The sequence below is a fragment of the Cyrtonyx montezumae genome, unplaced genomic scaffold, assembly GCF_038088225.1.
Source record: "Cyrtonyx montezumae isolate F1298 unplaced genomic scaffold, pur_monq_1.0 scaffold_13, whole genome shotgun sequence".
NCBI classification, from domain to species: Eukaryota; Metazoa; Chordata; class Aves; order Galliformes; family Odontophoridae; genus Cyrtonyx; species Cyrtonyx montezumae.
This window is the reverse complement of record NW_027071859.1, coordinates 23,263,935-23,279,883: the sequence shown is the minus strand read 5'-3', so window position 1 is coordinate 23,279,883 and position 15,949 is coordinate 23,263,935. Positions and strand designations below refer to the sequence as shown.

General features: G+C 36.1%; 1 protein-coding gene across 11 annotated transcripts in view; it reads left to right on the top strand.

The window, feature by feature from the left end:
* The window catches only part of DST (dystonin), a 295,256-nt gene that overhangs the window by 151,269 nt on the left and 128,038 nt on the right, over positions 1-15,949 (top strand). For 9 of the 11 annotated variants that reach the window (XM_065730839.1, XM_065730844.1, XM_065730843.1 and 6 more), the window contains 21 exons: positions 458-551; positions 875-1,029; positions 1,841-2,303; positions 2,391-2,519; positions 2,729-2,806; positions 2,909-3,070; positions 3,177-3,281; positions 4,979-5,074; positions 5,537-5,662; positions 6,058-6,210; positions 6,460-6,614; positions 6,850-6,976; positions 8,120-8,303; positions 9,240-9,397; positions 9,504-9,682; positions 9,892-10,030; positions 10,728-10,921; positions 12,969-13,131; positions 13,790-13,873; positions 13,958-14,065; positions 14,882-14,980. In XM_065730839.1, coding sequence (XP_065586911.1) covers positions 458-551; positions 875-1,029; positions 1,841-2,303; positions 2,391-2,519; positions 2,729-2,806; positions 2,909-3,070; positions 3,177-3,281; positions 4,979-5,074; positions 5,537-5,662; positions 6,058-6,210; positions 6,460-6,614; positions 6,850-6,976; positions 8,120-8,303; positions 9,240-9,397; positions 9,504-9,682; positions 9,892-10,030; positions 10,728-10,921; positions 12,969-13,131; positions 13,790-13,873; positions 13,958-14,065; positions 14,882-14,980 — 3,151 coding nt within the window. Of the gene's footprint in view, positions 1-69; positions 330-457; positions 552-874; positions 1,030-1,840; positions 2,304-2,390; positions 2,520-2,728; positions 2,807-2,908; positions 3,071-3,176; positions 3,282-4,978; positions 5,075-5,536; positions 5,663-6,057; positions 6,211-6,459; positions 6,615-6,849; positions 6,977-8,119; positions 8,304-9,239; positions 9,398-9,503; positions 9,683-9,891; positions 10,031-10,727; positions 10,922-12,968; positions 13,132-13,789; positions 13,874-13,957; positions 14,066-14,881; positions 14,981-15,949 lie in introns of those variants that run through there. The other 2 variants (XM_065730847.1, XM_065730846.1) reach the window with 2 other exon arrangements.

The following is a 15,949-nucleotide window of genomic DNA, read 5'->3' as shown; positions in this document are numbered from 1 at the left end:
GAATATGCATACTGAAGCCTATTTAAAGAAGGAGTGCTAGGAGTTTCAAAAGCCACTGGTGAAATTTCGTCCCTAGAAGCTGCACATTTTGTAGGAGCTCCATTTTTTTTTCCATTTTTCAGCAAATGTAAACAGCCAAAGAACCGTGCTCTGGATGTAAAGATGAACAGCAGTAGTTACAGCTATCACAGCAGCGATTCACTGTTTAGCAACAGTACCAGTGTTCAAACCAGTGTTGACTCCAATGAAAATTTCCTTTCTGTCAATCGTGGTCCCACGATGATTAAATCTTGTATAAGCTTTGGTAATGCCACCTTAGAAGGAAGCAGGTAACTTGACATACATATGTGTGCTTTGCATATGATACTGTTTGCTTATTTTATTTCAAGTTATGTGTGTATTGTAAATACAAATAACACTAACAATTATCTTTTGAAAAATGTCTGGTATCGCTTAGGTTGGAAGTGCTGCAGCAGATTGCAAACAGAATTCAGCGGGACAGCCGGAGCTGTGAGGACAAACTGATGCTTGCCCGGAACGCTCTGCAGGCTGTAAGTCAGCTGCTGATTTTACTTGTCTGTGCTCATAAACTTACTGCAGTGTTGTGGCTACTTAAAAAAACAGTGAAACAAAAACTCACAAGATTTAGGATTTTTTAATAAATAATTTGTAACTGATACTTTTATTTCTGTTGTACTGTTTTTAATTTAGCATTTCCTCAAGAAAATACCAACAGTTGCCTAGAATGAGTTCTGTTAGTTAAAGTTTTTGCAGTTTTCTTTACGATTAGGAAAAGGTTTCACAAAGAAAAGTTACAGCTCGTTGTCTCTTTGACTCAGCTGCATGGCTTGATGGCTTTCTTGTATTTACTCAGGACACCAAACGTCTGGAGTCGGGGCTTCAGTTTCAACATGAAGCAGAAATAGCTGGCTATCTTCTTGAATCTGAGAACCTTCTCCACCAGCAAGTGATTGATGCCCAAATTCTCATTGATGGAAAGTACTATCAGGCAGACCAGCTTGTACAGAGGTACTTTACAATGTATTTATAGAAATAAATTAATTACCAAATTTTATCTGTGGACGTTGTTTTGAAATCATGTCTATGGCTACATTTCAGTCTATCACTTAGTACCCAAATAATGGTTGCTGGGTATGATTGTGGGTATGTTGCCCACGAACAAAAGACAAGAAACTGTTTGCTCATCTCTGAAAATAGTCACTCACCGGAACACGACTTAAATGCTTACGTTATCTGATACAGGAGTGTGAAGATCTTAGCTTATTTTATTGCAGCTAATATGGTTTCAGAATTCACTCTTTGATTTTAAAAATAGAGGTGAGGTTTCTGGCGGTAGCTGTAGCTGTCTTAGCAGGTGGGGTAACATTAGCTTATATGTGGCACTTTGTTCAGTCCTAGCAGAAGGATACATTTAAGCAGTGTCATTTAATTTTGTGAAGAAAGGGCTCCACAGTTTGTCAGGTTTTTTTTCGGGATTGGGTGAGGTCAAGCAACTATTTGGCAGTGAACTGTGAGTGTTTGATCTACTGCGACGTGTAGTATCTTGTACAATTTCTGCTTTGCTGAATTGTTCCCTGGTGCTGTGTATGGTATACACTAATGCTGCTGATTTTTTTGGTTATTGTCTAATTTTTACATCTATTATCTGTATTAATAATAGTCAAAACTGGCATAGCCAACTTCTTTATGAATGTTTAAGTACAACTAAAGTGTAAAAGATCACTGGAATTCATACTACTATTGAGTTCAGCATGATAGAACTAAGTAAACATTCATTGAAATTATTTTATTTATTGATTGATTGATTTTATTTTAATAGGGTTGCAAAACTTCGTGATGAACTGATGGCCATGCGAACCGAATTTTCTTCTCTGTACAGCAAGGGACATACACTAACAACTGAACAGACAAAGCTGATGATATCAGGAATAACTGAAAGCTTAAACTCAGGATTTACAACAAACCTAACTCCTGAATTAAATGCTGCAATGACTCAAGGTTTAACACCTAGTTTGACATCTTCCAGTTTGACTTCTGGCCTCTCACCAGGTCTTACTTCCAGGCTGACACCAGCCATGACTCCTGCTTACACACCAGGCATGCCACCACAGTTAATTCAGAGCTATGTAACAGGAGTAGATGGTGGAACTCTGCAAACACTCAAACTTACGCAAATCAGAAAACCACTTATGAAATCAGCTTTTGTGGACCAGAATTTAACAGAAGAAGAAGTGAACATGAAGTTTGTCCAGGACCTATTGAACTGGGTGGAAGAAATGCAGGTAGCAATCTTCACAGAAACAGTCTGCTTCTAGTTGCTACATTTACTACTTGTAGATCATGGCTAATTTTTCCTTCTTCTTTGTGAGGTGCAACTTGATCGAGTGGAATGGGGTTCAGATTTACCAAGTGTAGAAAGCCATTTAGAAAATCACAAAAATGTTCACAAAGCTATTGAAGAATTTGAATCCAGCCTTAAAGAAGCAAAAATCAGTGAGGTATGGCACCACATTCCTCATTTCCTCAGTTACTTTCTTGCTGAGTGATTCATAATGTTATGTTGAATTATGGAGTTGTAGGTGGGTTTTACTTATTTTTGCTCCTGATCTCTAGATGACATATCATGAAATCAGAAGATCTAGTGGTTGAGAATACCTTACCATGTCTAACTGTTTTCTTGTCTTTTGACCTCTTATACCAAATACAGATCCAAATGACTGCCCCTCTTAAACTCAATTATGCAGAAAAATTGCACAAACTGGAAAGTCAGTATTCAAAACTCTTGGTAAGTTTGTCATACATCTTTGATGTTCAGTTTTTCACTGTACACATCATCTATGAAAAGGGCTGAGTTTTAAATTCTGATTTTTTCTCCTTTTTAATGAAGAACACATCAAGAAATCAGGAGAGGCATCTAGATACTCTTCACGATTTTGTGTCTCGTGCTACTAGAGAGCTGATATGGCTGAATGAAAAAGAAGAGGAGGAGGTTGCATATGATTGGAGTGAAAGAAACCCCAATATAACAAGAAAAAAGGAATACCATGCAGTATGTATTGCCAGTATAATCCAGAGAGAAATGTTGTCATCTTTAACAGTTCTACAATTTTCTATAAGTTTTCTGCTTTCTTTTTTTTTTTTGTCTGAAAAAATAGGAATTAATGAGAGAACTTGATCAAAAAGAAGAAGTTATTAAATCAGTACAAGAAGTAGCTGAACAGTTGCTTCTTGAAAATCATCCAGCCAGGCTAACCATTGAGGTAAGTTAGTTTAAAGAAGCACATGATTTAAGTGATTTAGTAGACTGTAGAGGGAAAGAAGAGAAATGCTTACTCATAGGATATTAAGCAACCAGATCCCAATAATGAGACCTTTAATTTCTGTTCAGTGTCTTTACTGTATTCCCATCTTCCAGTTTACAAAAATTGTAAACATTTCTGTAAAATGATGGTTATGTTTTAGATTGCTTAGATCACATCCCATTGAAAGCTAAGACTCAGATTTCCGAAATTGACCTGTACTGGTATTTCTCCTGCTGGGCATGCATGCAGCTTCAACAGTCTTTGATGCAAATTGCCATTGCAGGCTGAGGGCACAGAACCATTCTTGGTTTCCATTCAGTTGGACAGCAGGACATTTCCAGTTACTTACTGTATTTATTGCTTCCTATTATGGTTTAATGTTTATTTCATAACTTTTTTGTCAGTAAGTTATGAAATTTATTTGTATATTAAAAAATCTGGCCAGATGGTGTGAATTACCTCAGGTTTGAACCAAACTCTAGGTGAACTGTTCACAGAATTTTTTTTTGTAGCTGTTGTAGGGTCATAAGAAGTTTCCAAGGAAGAGTTTTGAAAATTTTCCCTTTAGATTTCCAAGAAAACAGTACAGACAGTGGGTGGTAAAAATGGAAACGATAAAAAGCAGCTTTATTATAAGTAATAAAAAAATAGAGAGAATGGATCTTTATAGTTTTTCAGCTCAGTTCACAAATGTACTGCTGTGTATATTGGAAACAGATGAAGGAAACTTCTCCTTCTCACTGTGTTTATCTAGAATAAAAAAAGACTTTTTGTTTAACATTTGTATTTACATTCCTTAGAAGTATATGCTATTATTAATTTGGGCTTATCAGTGATGAAACAAGTATTTCACAGCAATGATGCGCAGTCTTTTACTGATGAGGAACAGGTTGTTAAGGGATGTGGTTGATGCTCTGCCCCTGGAGACTTTCAAGGCAAGGCTGGATCAGGGCCTGAGCAGCCTGGTGTAGCTGTGGTGTCCCTGTTCATTGAAGAGGAGTTGGACTAGATGGCCCTTAAAAGTCCCTTCCAACTCTGAGGACTTGCAGCTTATGGTGACTGCAATAATTCTATGCTGGGACATTGAAAGAGTTCTTAAATCGATTTATTCCGTGCAAAAGAATATATGCATTAAAGGATCAATTTGAGATTCATTGAAGCCAGTGAAAAAATCTTTGAATTCCCTGAGAAATCATACTTAATTCCCAGAGGCATTTGGCTGCTTTTGTAAAGTCAAGGGTTCCCTCTGCTGGTGAATGCTAGAGCAGTGTGTCTCTGGTGACAGCACCCTGCTGTACAGGAGACACCATTCAAATAATGCTGCACAAAATTATATATTGCAGCTTATCTTCATTTACTATTTTCGTGTACTCAGACTAGAGGGACCTCAGGAGATGCGGGGCTCTGTTTAGCTGAGCTCTGAATATGCCCAAGGATGGTCCTAGCTTCTTGGAGTGAGTTCTGTGATGTTTTACTGTAAAGACTGTTATTGTTTTTTCTCACATCTAATAGGAATTTCCCTTGTTGCAGCTTATTTTTCTTGAGTAACATCAGCTAGATGCCCATATTTGCAATATCTTTATGTTTTCTAAATTCTTTTGATATGTATGTTTCAATTTTCACTTCCTACTGTAAAATCTTTGTCTCCCTTAAAGGCTTATAGAGCTGCAATGCAGACACAGTGGAGCTGGATTCTTCAGCTCTGTCACTGTGTTGAACAACATTTGAGAGAAAATGCTGCATATTTTGAGGTAAGGAGGTCAATAAAACTGTGAAATCTTTTAAGTTGTGACACGATCAACGAGTTCTGTTTTACTTGAAGATGCTACTTGTTCTCTCCCAGTAGCTGTAGAATGGAAACTGATCATATGCATTTATGAGATGATGAACCATATTCCCACAGTGTTACCACACCTGCATTATTATCACTTCACAACAGATGTAGATCACAGATGTAGATTTGGTCTGATCTTTTTTTGTAGTGCCACAACTGCTAGTAGAGAATCTGAGCCATGTTCTACTCATGTCTTATAGAACTACAGTCAATAAAGCTTTGCAGATGGATGTAGAGGGTTGTCAATGATGGCCAAGGTAGAACATATTCCAGGTCATTGTTCCAGGACTACACAAACAGAAGTGGAACATACAGTATTAAAAATAAAGAAAAAATATTAGGTTCTTTGAAAATAACCAATCTGTTTTTCACATCTTAGTTTTTCAGTGATGCCAAAGAGGCCATGGAGTACTTAAAGAATTTGAAAGATGCCATATACCGAAAATACAGCTGCGATAGATCAAGCAGCCTTCATAGGCTGGAAGACCTTGTCCAAGAGTCTATGGTGAGACCTCAAGGATCCTGTTAATATGAGCTACAATTAAACAAGATATGTGTAGATTATAGTTGGATAAAAAGATTTGTGTTGAAAATTTATTACTTTAAAGGCAGGGAATAACAAAAATGAGATTTGTGGTTTAGAACTTAAGTAATTTTATCTATCCATTTTCTAATGGCTGTTTTTCATGCCCTTAAATATAGTTTTATTTATTTCTTTATCTTTACAATATCAGATATTGTGGGAAACCAGTGACTTTAGAAAGATACTTTGCTCTTGTAAAATGGGTTGCTTTTAAGAAACGCAGTATAAGAAGTTAGGAGAAGAAAAGCTTAGGATCAAAGAAGCAGCACTGTATTCTGGCCACTTCTTACGATGTGTTCTTTTCTTAACTGTTTTAGGAAGAAAAGGAGCAGCTCCTGCAGTATAAGAGCACAGTAGCAGGCCTTGTGGGGAGAGCAAAGGCAATAATTCAGCTGAAGCCAAGGAACCCTGATTGTATACTGAAAACATCCATCCCAATTAAAGCCATCTGTGACTATAGACAAATTGAGGTTAGAAACTTGAATTTCCTCAAATGAATTACAGGCATGAGAATTCAGCTGAAGTTTCATTAATTACTATGTTGCTGGAGAACACTGGGCTCTAAATGTCTTCCACCCTAGCAAATGAGCAAATCCTTGTGTTGAGCTTTGTTTTGGTTATTCTGTTGCTTATTTAGTGACACCATTTACAAAAGAGCCTTGTAAAGCATTTTGTAATGCTTAGATCATTAAATTATTCTGCTTTTCTTTTAATACCAGATAACTATTTACAAAGATGATGAGTGTGTATTAGCAAACAACTCCCATCGTGCTAAATGGAAAGTCATTAGCCCAAGTGGTAATGAGGCCATGGTTCCATCTGTGTGCTTTACAGTTCCTCCACCAAACAAGGAAGCAATAGATACAGCCAACAGGTAGGGACAGAGTAACAACTGCTTTAAAATATGTTTAATATAAATATTTTTTGTTTGTTTATATAGAGAAATGACAGTCCTTTGGGTTAGAGCCAAGGAAACAGCTGCTTCATTTCTTTTTTCAATATGAAACTTGGGTTAAACTGCTTTTTTTTTTTTTTCCTCCATATGTTACTCCGACGTAAAAGATATTTTCTTACCTTAAATTGGGCTTTTTTTAATTTTTATGTTTCAGGATTGAGCAGCAGTTTCAGAATGTTCTGGCCCTTTGGCATGAGTCACATGTAAACATGAAGAGTGTGGTTTCATGGCGTTACCTAACAAATGAAATAGAGGCGGTTAGATCTGGTAATGTTGCCTCGGTATGTACTATGTCTACCAAAGGACTTTTAGCCATTTACTAGGAAATCATAGGCTACGCTTTCTGGAAATATTGTATAATAAATTTGCAGTCATCCCTATCTTCTGGAAATAGCTGACAGTGCACCATTATGCAACAGTCTGCCTTGATCTGAATAGCCTTTACACAGATTACACGAGGAATGAGTGGAGAGATTGTATCATGAAAACTGCCCATAGCCTTATTATACTAATCTTTGTTCTTGTCAGCTAAGGGACAGGATCTCTTGAAAGCAATCAAACAGTGACTAAATCTGAATTTTGTTTTGGAAGACTCTACCTTTCTGCATTTATGTTAAAGATTTCTGGGGAGATGAGCTTCTCAAGTCTAAGGCTCGTCATAGTGGAAACCCCCCATTGTTTCATTACTCTGCAGTTTCTCACTGTGAAAATTACATTTAGTCTTCCAAGCTGCAAAGGCAGTTAAATACACATTCCTCTATAGTGATTTATTTCATCCTTATACATGTCCGTAGTTTGAAATGTTAAATAGATAAATAGGGCTCATTTGTCAGATATATAAATCAAAACACTGTTCTGTCTAGCTAGAACAAATGTGTGAGGTCACCAGATTGTATGTTGTTGAATATATAGCTTAACTAATACAGTTGTTTGTTATACAGCACTGGTGTAAATCTGTTTTCAAACTGTTGAAATAATATTTTGTAATACCCAAAATGACTTTTTAAATCCTGATTTCTCATTGTTGCTTTTTGAAACAAGCAATCTGAAACAATACTGAAATGTGATTCCTCTGACTCTTGCTGGCTGCCTGTTTATTGCTACGTGACAGAGATGGAGAGGCTGTGTCTGATGCAGGATTGGCTTAACACAGCCCGTCACTGGCTTTAAATACAGAAAATGATTCTATTTTGATGGTAATCTCCCAGCTGTTCTTCTGATACCTGTAAAGTGGACCCCAGCCCAGTTACAGCAGGCTTTCAGGACCTCCATTTTTTAACTTGTTAAAAATTGGAGGTTAAATTCTTCAGATGTTTAAAATGCACATTACTGTCTTAATAATTGGTCATTACTGCTTTTTGATACGAAGTGTTACAGACAACTGCATCGTTGCTGACCATGCCTTGGTTTATGATCTGTTACAGATAAAAACAATGCTGCCAGGTGAACATCAGCAGGTTCTAAGCAATTTGCAGTCCCGCTTTGATGATTTTGTGGAAGATAGCCAGGAGTCCAAAATCTTTACAAGCTCTGATACTGCACAACTGGAAAGGGAAGTTAGTATTTGCAAGCAATACTATCAAGAGCTTCTGAAGTCTGCAGAAAGGGGTAAGCTGCCCTTGCATGAGGGATTGCAGTTCTTCATTAATTTAAGCTCTAGTGAATTACTATTATTGATACATATTGATCCTGCTGCAGTTTCTTGAATGGATAAAGAGCCGTCATTTTAACATTGTGTACAACTATGCCATGTGAAGGATCTAAGGTTTTGTTAACTTTGTGTATTTTTATCTATGTAAAAACATTGAAGCGTTAACATATGCAGTACAAAAAAGGTAGCCCCAAGGTTTTTTTCTGTGCACTCCAGTTGACTCTTTAGTCATCTTTTCCTGTCCGTTTCTGGATGTTTGAGTGCAGGTGGACAATTTGATTGAGTTCATGACAGAATTAGATCATTTTTCACACTGTTAAAGGCAAGAAAAGTGTCCTAGTTATTTGTCTAGCTCCACAGAATGCCTGCAGTTACTGCTCTCTTAGCTGTTTTAAATACAAGAAGCGCAAAAAGCTTAAAATATTTGTTCTGATTTTCTGTCAAGTATCTGGTGAATTACAGGAATGCAGTAGCTTAAAACTGTTTGGTGCATTAGCATAGTATACTGTACTTAAGGAAAGACATGCTATCCTGTCCTTCTCCTGAAAGAGAAGATTAAAAAAATATTCCTCGAGATTTCCTGTAGTATCACACCTGATATGTCTGACTAAAAGAATTGGTCACTGAATTTATTAGCACGGTCTGAGTATGGGAAGAGTGATCAATGATGTATGCTAATTTCTGAAGTGTGATGAGGTGAGCTAATGCTAGCTAAAATTTAAAGGTTCCTAAAATCTGTTTTATAGCCAGAATTCTTACGAAAATTGGTGGGATTTCAGCTGTTCATAAGAAGACCTGAAGAATGATGGCTTTTTAAAGTCTTTTGTTGGAAGACATAGAGAAAATGACAAGATGGCTTTGTTTGCTAAAATGTGCCTTGTTTCTTTCAACAGAGGAGCAGGAAGAATCTATTTACAATCTGTACGTCTCTGAAGTCAGAAATATCAGACTTCGACTGGAGAGTTGCGAGGAACGGTTAATCCGACAGATCCGGACCCCAATGGAAAGGGACGATCTACATGAAAGTGTCTTCAGGATTTCAGAGCAAGAGGTGAGACTTGAAAATCTGTATTAAATAGGAAGGGTTACCCAGGAAGCAGAGAATACATCAGCTTGATATAAAATAAAACCACTCTCCATCACCTTTCATTTTACAGAAACTGAAGAAGGAGCTGGATCGGCTGAAGGAAGACTTGGGAGTCATCACAGATAAATGTGAAGAGTTTTTCAGTCAGGCTGCTGGTTCACCTTCAGTTCCTACTCTGCGCTCTGAACTCGGTGTTGTTATTCAGAATATGAACCAAGTTTGTTCCATGTCTTCCATTTACATAGATAAGTAAGTACTAGGTCATTTCTCATCACACACACTTGAATTCACAGTTTTCTCTTCAAAACAAAGACATTAGTATGCTGATCAAGGAAAAGGGAATTAACGTGATTTTAACACTGTGCAAGAGTACTCCATGGCATAAAAAGACTGACAAAGACAGGTGTGTCGACTGTTGTTATTATTTGTTAAGCTAATGGGAGATTACTGTTTTCCAGATTAAGAAATGTAAATTTGGTGCTGAAGAACACCCAAGGTGCAGAATCATTAGTAAAACTTTATGAAACTAAATTATGTGAAGAAGAGGCAGTAACTGCTGACAAAACCAATATTGAAAATCTTATGGGCACATTAAAGGTAAGAGTTGGTGCCTTCTCCTGGACAAATCAGACAATAATAAGGAAGAGATCCATCTTGTTCTGGTTATGCTACGCTACATAGTTTATCAAAAGTTGGTTTGTATATCTGGAGGAAAGTGAATTGGATAGTTTGTTTGTGCATGCTTGTAATTAGGTAATGACTTGCAGTGATTGAACTTCCAAGAGGGCCAGTTATTAATACTGCAGTAAGACTTTTTCTGTCTCTGCAAAGGTAATGCGTGCTTAAGGTAACATAAATAAGTTACATGAGTATGGCCTCAGCAGCATTCTTGCTACTGCTATGGTATGCCAATTGGGGTTTCCTATGAGATTTAGCATTTATCTCTGAGAAAGACTAAGACTGAAGTTCAGAATTGTTCATATGTTGCATACAGTTTATTTCAATATTGCAAATGATAAGTAATGATAAGTAATGTTGTTGTTATTAGAGACTGGCATCTTCCTTTTTTTTTGTTTGTTTTTGGAAAGCTGTAATTTATCAGAAAAGTATGTTAATTTTCTAGCTGTGTTTGGTGTTTATATTGTTACTCAGAACTGTTTTGCTGCTCATAGCTAATTAGTCACTTCAGACTCATTTCAGCACCATTCCACTGTCAGAGCAACCAGGTGTATTTGCTCATTCATAGTGTCATAATTCAGGAATCATTTAGGATTTCTCATTTACTGTGTTCTAGCAATGGAGATCTGAAGTAGACGAGAAAAGAGAAGTATTCCATGCCTTAGAGGATGAGCTGCAGAAGGCAAAGATGATCAGTGATCAGATGTTTAAAATGCACAAGGAGCGTGATCTTGACTTTGACTGGCATAAAGAAAAAGTTGATCAGTTAGCTGAGAGGTGGCAAAATATTCATTCTCAAATTGAAAATAGGTTAGTATAACTTTCTGTTAAATTCTGTTGATGCTTTCTGCTGTTCTTATTGCTTTTGAGGAAAAATGACTTAAAATAGGTCAGCGTAATTTTCAGCAGTATTTGTGAAACATGCTAAGATCAAGGATTCTTATCTTTCTATGCTGTTAACATTGTTGTCTGTCTTTTTCATGGGAAAATACCACTGTCTGTTTAGCACCAAAAGACTAGCAGAATATAGAAACTTTAGTTGTTACTTACAACGTACTGAAATGAATAGCTCTCCTATCAAAATGACATCTGTTTCTCCACGCAATTAATTCTGACAGGCAAAACTCAAGAGTAGATTCATCAGTTAGGATTGGATTCATGTTTATTTACTTCTAATGACTCAAGTGCTAAGTCTGGAAGTCCTTAACTTCTATTGACTTCTGTGATGATTTTGTCATGAGTACCAAAGTAAAATCTTTAGGCAGCATGCCCATATTTTCCTTTTGGTGTGCAACTGATTTCACACAATCTCCGTATCCAAATGCAGTGTTGCTCTAAATTAAGTTTGTCGATATTATTTTCATGATGGTACCTTAGTGGTATTAAGAAGTTAAAGAAGGCTTTAATACACAGCCTGAATTTATTTCCATAAAAATCAACTTTAATTTGTCGTTGTAAATAACTTGACTAGGAACATCAAATACAATACTGCTTTCTTAAAACCTCACACATTAACTTTTCACACTTTGTCCTCCTTTTCTAAGGGGTGAATATCCACTCAGGTATAATAATGAGGTTATTCATTTGCAGTTAGCTAACTTTGTTGGCTCTGTTTAGCATTGCTCGAAATTGAAAGACAGATGGGCAAAAGCTGACTGATTTAAAGACAATTAGAAGAGAATGTCTGGCATTAAATCAACTCACTTTATTCATCATCTGATAGTATGGAAGAATTGAAATGGTAAAGCATTAGCTTCACGAGATACTGAAGTTTCCATATTTCCTCATAAGGCAATCATGAAACAAATGCTCTCCTTACAGGGCTGTGTTCTGAATAGTACATGCTGAAAAATTGCTGTTAATTGCATAGAACCTTCTGATGTAAATAGGGCAGATTGCGGTGGTTGCAGCTTCTAGTTGTAAACAAACTGCTTTCTGCAAATGTTCACTCTGCTGCTTCCTAACAGCTTGACGCTGATGATCATTACATAGAAAGTATGTACAAATCTTGTCTGTAGTCACCATGATCCTTCCTTACTTCCATGATTATTAGCATAAAACTGTGTGTGAAACCTGAGCAATGTTGTAGTCTTCGCTTGCTCTTTTTTTTAACTCTCTTTTTGGCACCTTGAGAACAGCACATAGTGGAATTCAAAATACTCAAAATCAGTCTATAAAATTTTTTTAAGCATGTTTATCTCTAAATATACAGTGTTTTGGATTAGTCCTATTTATACGATAATACAGTCATGAATGTGAGGTGTCAGTAATTCTCATCAGGATGGAAAGTGCTTTCAAGAAATATCCAGAGTAGTTTTTGTCAGATGAAAAACGTAATTTAAAAAGGAGCTTGGCCATGGACCATCTCATTTAGACCAAAGAATATCTGAATGGAATTAGTTTTAGTCTTAAGTGCTGTTGTTTTGTGGGAGGCAGACTATAGTGAACTGCTGTACTTGAGCACAGCTTTTTGTCTTTTTGATTCAGATACTCTCGCATAGAATTAATTACTGTTGAAAAGACCTCCCTCTGACAGCATGCCTGGGGATTCCTGTGCTCTCAGCATTTCAAGCAATTTAGCTCACTTCTGAAAGATATATGCATAGTGTTTTTTTTGATTTTTTTTTTTTTGTAGTAGGATTTCTCTTGGGTGTCATTTAAGGCAAATGAAAAGCTTCATCAAGCTTTTGTTAACATCTGACAAGTTAATTTACTTTTTAGTTAGTGTTATTTTAGTATGTTTCTAGCAGAGCTAAGACATGTGCAGCCTTTAAAGCTATTTTTTGGTATACCATTGTATTTTTTATCTTTCACATTCATTTTCACTTCTTTGGCATATCTTCTAAAATAAAATCAGGTTACGTGACTTAGAAGGTATTAATAAATCTCTGAAGTACTACAAAGATACTTATAATTCATTGGATGGTTGGATTCAGCAAGTGGAAGATACTCAGCGGAAGATTCAAGAAATCCGTCCCGAAAATAGCAAAGCATTGGCTAAACAGCTGAACCAACATAAGGTATGGAAGCGATCTCGTAGGAGTGCACTGCTGTGATGACTGAAGAAGAATTAAAATATGAGCTAAACCCAACAGTATCAGTTTTTTTCTTGATATAAGCTTTTATACCACAGTGTTTATTAAAGCATTCCAAATCACCAGCTTTCATGTTCTTACATTCACAGTACAGCTAAGGCCATTAATATGTTCCTCACTCACTAATTATTACCATTCTATAGTCAGAATAATGTTGGTCCTCTAATGTTCACAAAAAAAGTAAGCCTCTTAAAGGAAATCCTGCCCAAAATTCACCTGCCACCTTTTTTTTTTTTTTTTAGGCAGTACTGCTCCTTGTAATTATAGACATTGAAATATTTTTATATAATGATTTATCTATATAACAAAATATTTTCATGTAACAAATTATATGTGTGAAGTGGTAAAATCCTCCTTTATTTTGAGGTTTGCTCACCAGGTATTAAACTTGACAGGATTTTTTTCAGTACTTTTGTACTGTAAATCAAACAAGGCCAGGACATGCCCTTAAGCATATAATTACTTTTACTCACATGAAATGTGCGTATTATATAACTTATTGATTTCAGATAAAGTAGAAATAACAATAACAACAATCATAAGAGTCACTTTTTAAGAGAAGATGTGGATTCATATTTTACAGATGATGGTTTCTGAAATTGAAATGAAGCAAAGCAAGATAGATGAATGCCAGAAATATGCAGAACAGTATTCAGCTGCCGTGAAGGTAAAACTGATACACTTATAATGACAGTAAATGAGGATTCTCATGTAGAATGCTGACCATTCTGTGTATTTTATGTTTTTACAGGACTATGAGTTGCAGACTATGACTTACAGAGCTATGGTTGATTCCCAACAAAAATCTCCAGTGAAACGACGAAGAATGCAGAGCTCATCAGACTTCATTATTCAAGAGGTAAATTGATTGCTTATGACAGGAAGATTTTCTTTTTGCGTCTTTGAAAAACTTTTATTTTTTTCTTAAAATTGAGTAAAATTATTTAGAATTTATTAATGAGTAAATAGAGTAATCTAATTAAGATCTTTTTCTCTGTAGATAAATGCTGTGATACATATTCTATTGAGTGCTACACAGAATTTAGATAATGTTACCACTACTAATGAATAAAAGCCTGCAGATCATAAAAAAATCATCTGAGAATGAGGTTCTGTAAAAACTGGTAATAATTACCTTTGGACTGAACCTTGATCACAATAAAAAGGGGAAGCTTTTGTCCTTGCTATTATAAAATGTGCTGATTGTGGGTTTCAACATGTCTCAGGCATCTTGTTCCTCAGCCTCATGTCAGTGAGAAATGTAGATCTGTTTTCCTGACAGCTGATAGAGAGAAGTAGCGAATAGCACTACTTGTCCTCTCTTCTAACATGTTCTTACTGAGAGAAAGAATCAAATAACTACTGAGTCAAAACACTGTCATCTATTCTTTCTCCTTATGGATCACTTTGTAGATCCTTGTAATTTAATGTTTGTATGGGTGATGATATGGGTCATCCCTATTGATGACCTTCATCTGTGCAATGAAAAATGGGACTCTGGATTCCAAAATCGGGATTTTGGAATAAAAATCAATGACTTTCAAACCAAAATCAAGATAGGTTCAAGGGGAGTTACTATTACTTCCTTGAAGGTCAGTTCTAGGGAGATGTCTTTTGCGTGGCATTCAGTGTGTTTTCCTCTCTCTTCTTGCCTTCCCCATTTGTTTCCCTGCAGTTCATGGATTTACGAACTCGTTACACTGCCTTAGTGACTTTGATGACACAGTACATCAAGTTTGCAGGTGACTCTCTGAAAAGACTGGAAGAGGAAGAGGTAAGTCATCCCCTAAAACCCAACCAAGCAGAAAGCACAGCTAGGCAAATGAAGAGCAATATACGTGCTGGAATTAATCACAATGTTAGTAGCAGATGCAGATTGCTGGAATTCCTTAAATACTGTGCTTTATTCAGGAATATATGAGTATTAGATGACAGCATTCTAATTCAGGTAAGCAAAACCACACTGTCCATATATTTTACTTGTTATTCCATCTAAGAAGGGCCCTATGACACTCAATTGTGCTGGAAATGTAGTTACATGCAGAACATTTTAATAGTGCAGTATTTGAGAGCTTGGTCTTTGGGGTAAATGCAGATGTTAAGCTGAGGAGGAAGTCAGTGTGCATATGCTGTTTGATATCCTGAGTAGACCTTACTTTCCATTATAGTGTTCTGATCCACTTACAATAAATAAGAGAGTTCTTAACAAGGGAATGAAGTGTCCTCTCAAATAATTTTAAGTTTCTTCGACATGTTTAGATATTCTTCCTTCTACCTCTTTATGGTATTGATTCTTCAGGGTCAAACAGTGTTTTATTTATGTTTAGTGTTGAATCTGAAATTAACAGACAAATTGGTCAAAATGCATGCTTGCTGCAGAAACAACATTGCAAATAATTGAGAAAAAAATCATCAACATTTTAATTCTTTTTTTTTGAAATAATATTTTCTCTGGAAGTGATTAAGTTTCTGAAGGACTATAATGTTTTAAAATAATCTACGCACTGCATTATCTCCAAAACAATGCCCATGTTCTACGTAGTCCTATAAATAATTGTGCCTATATTAAAATATAGTCCTTGAGGACAAATTTCACTGTTTTGTAACAGAAAAAAAACAGGGCTCTTTCTTAAAGAATTACTTAATTCTTCTCCTGGCTTTGTTTTTCTGCCGTTTCTAGCTTTTGAATACCTCTGAGCAGACTGTAAATACTAAGAGTATGCATCTTTGTCCATCAGAAAGT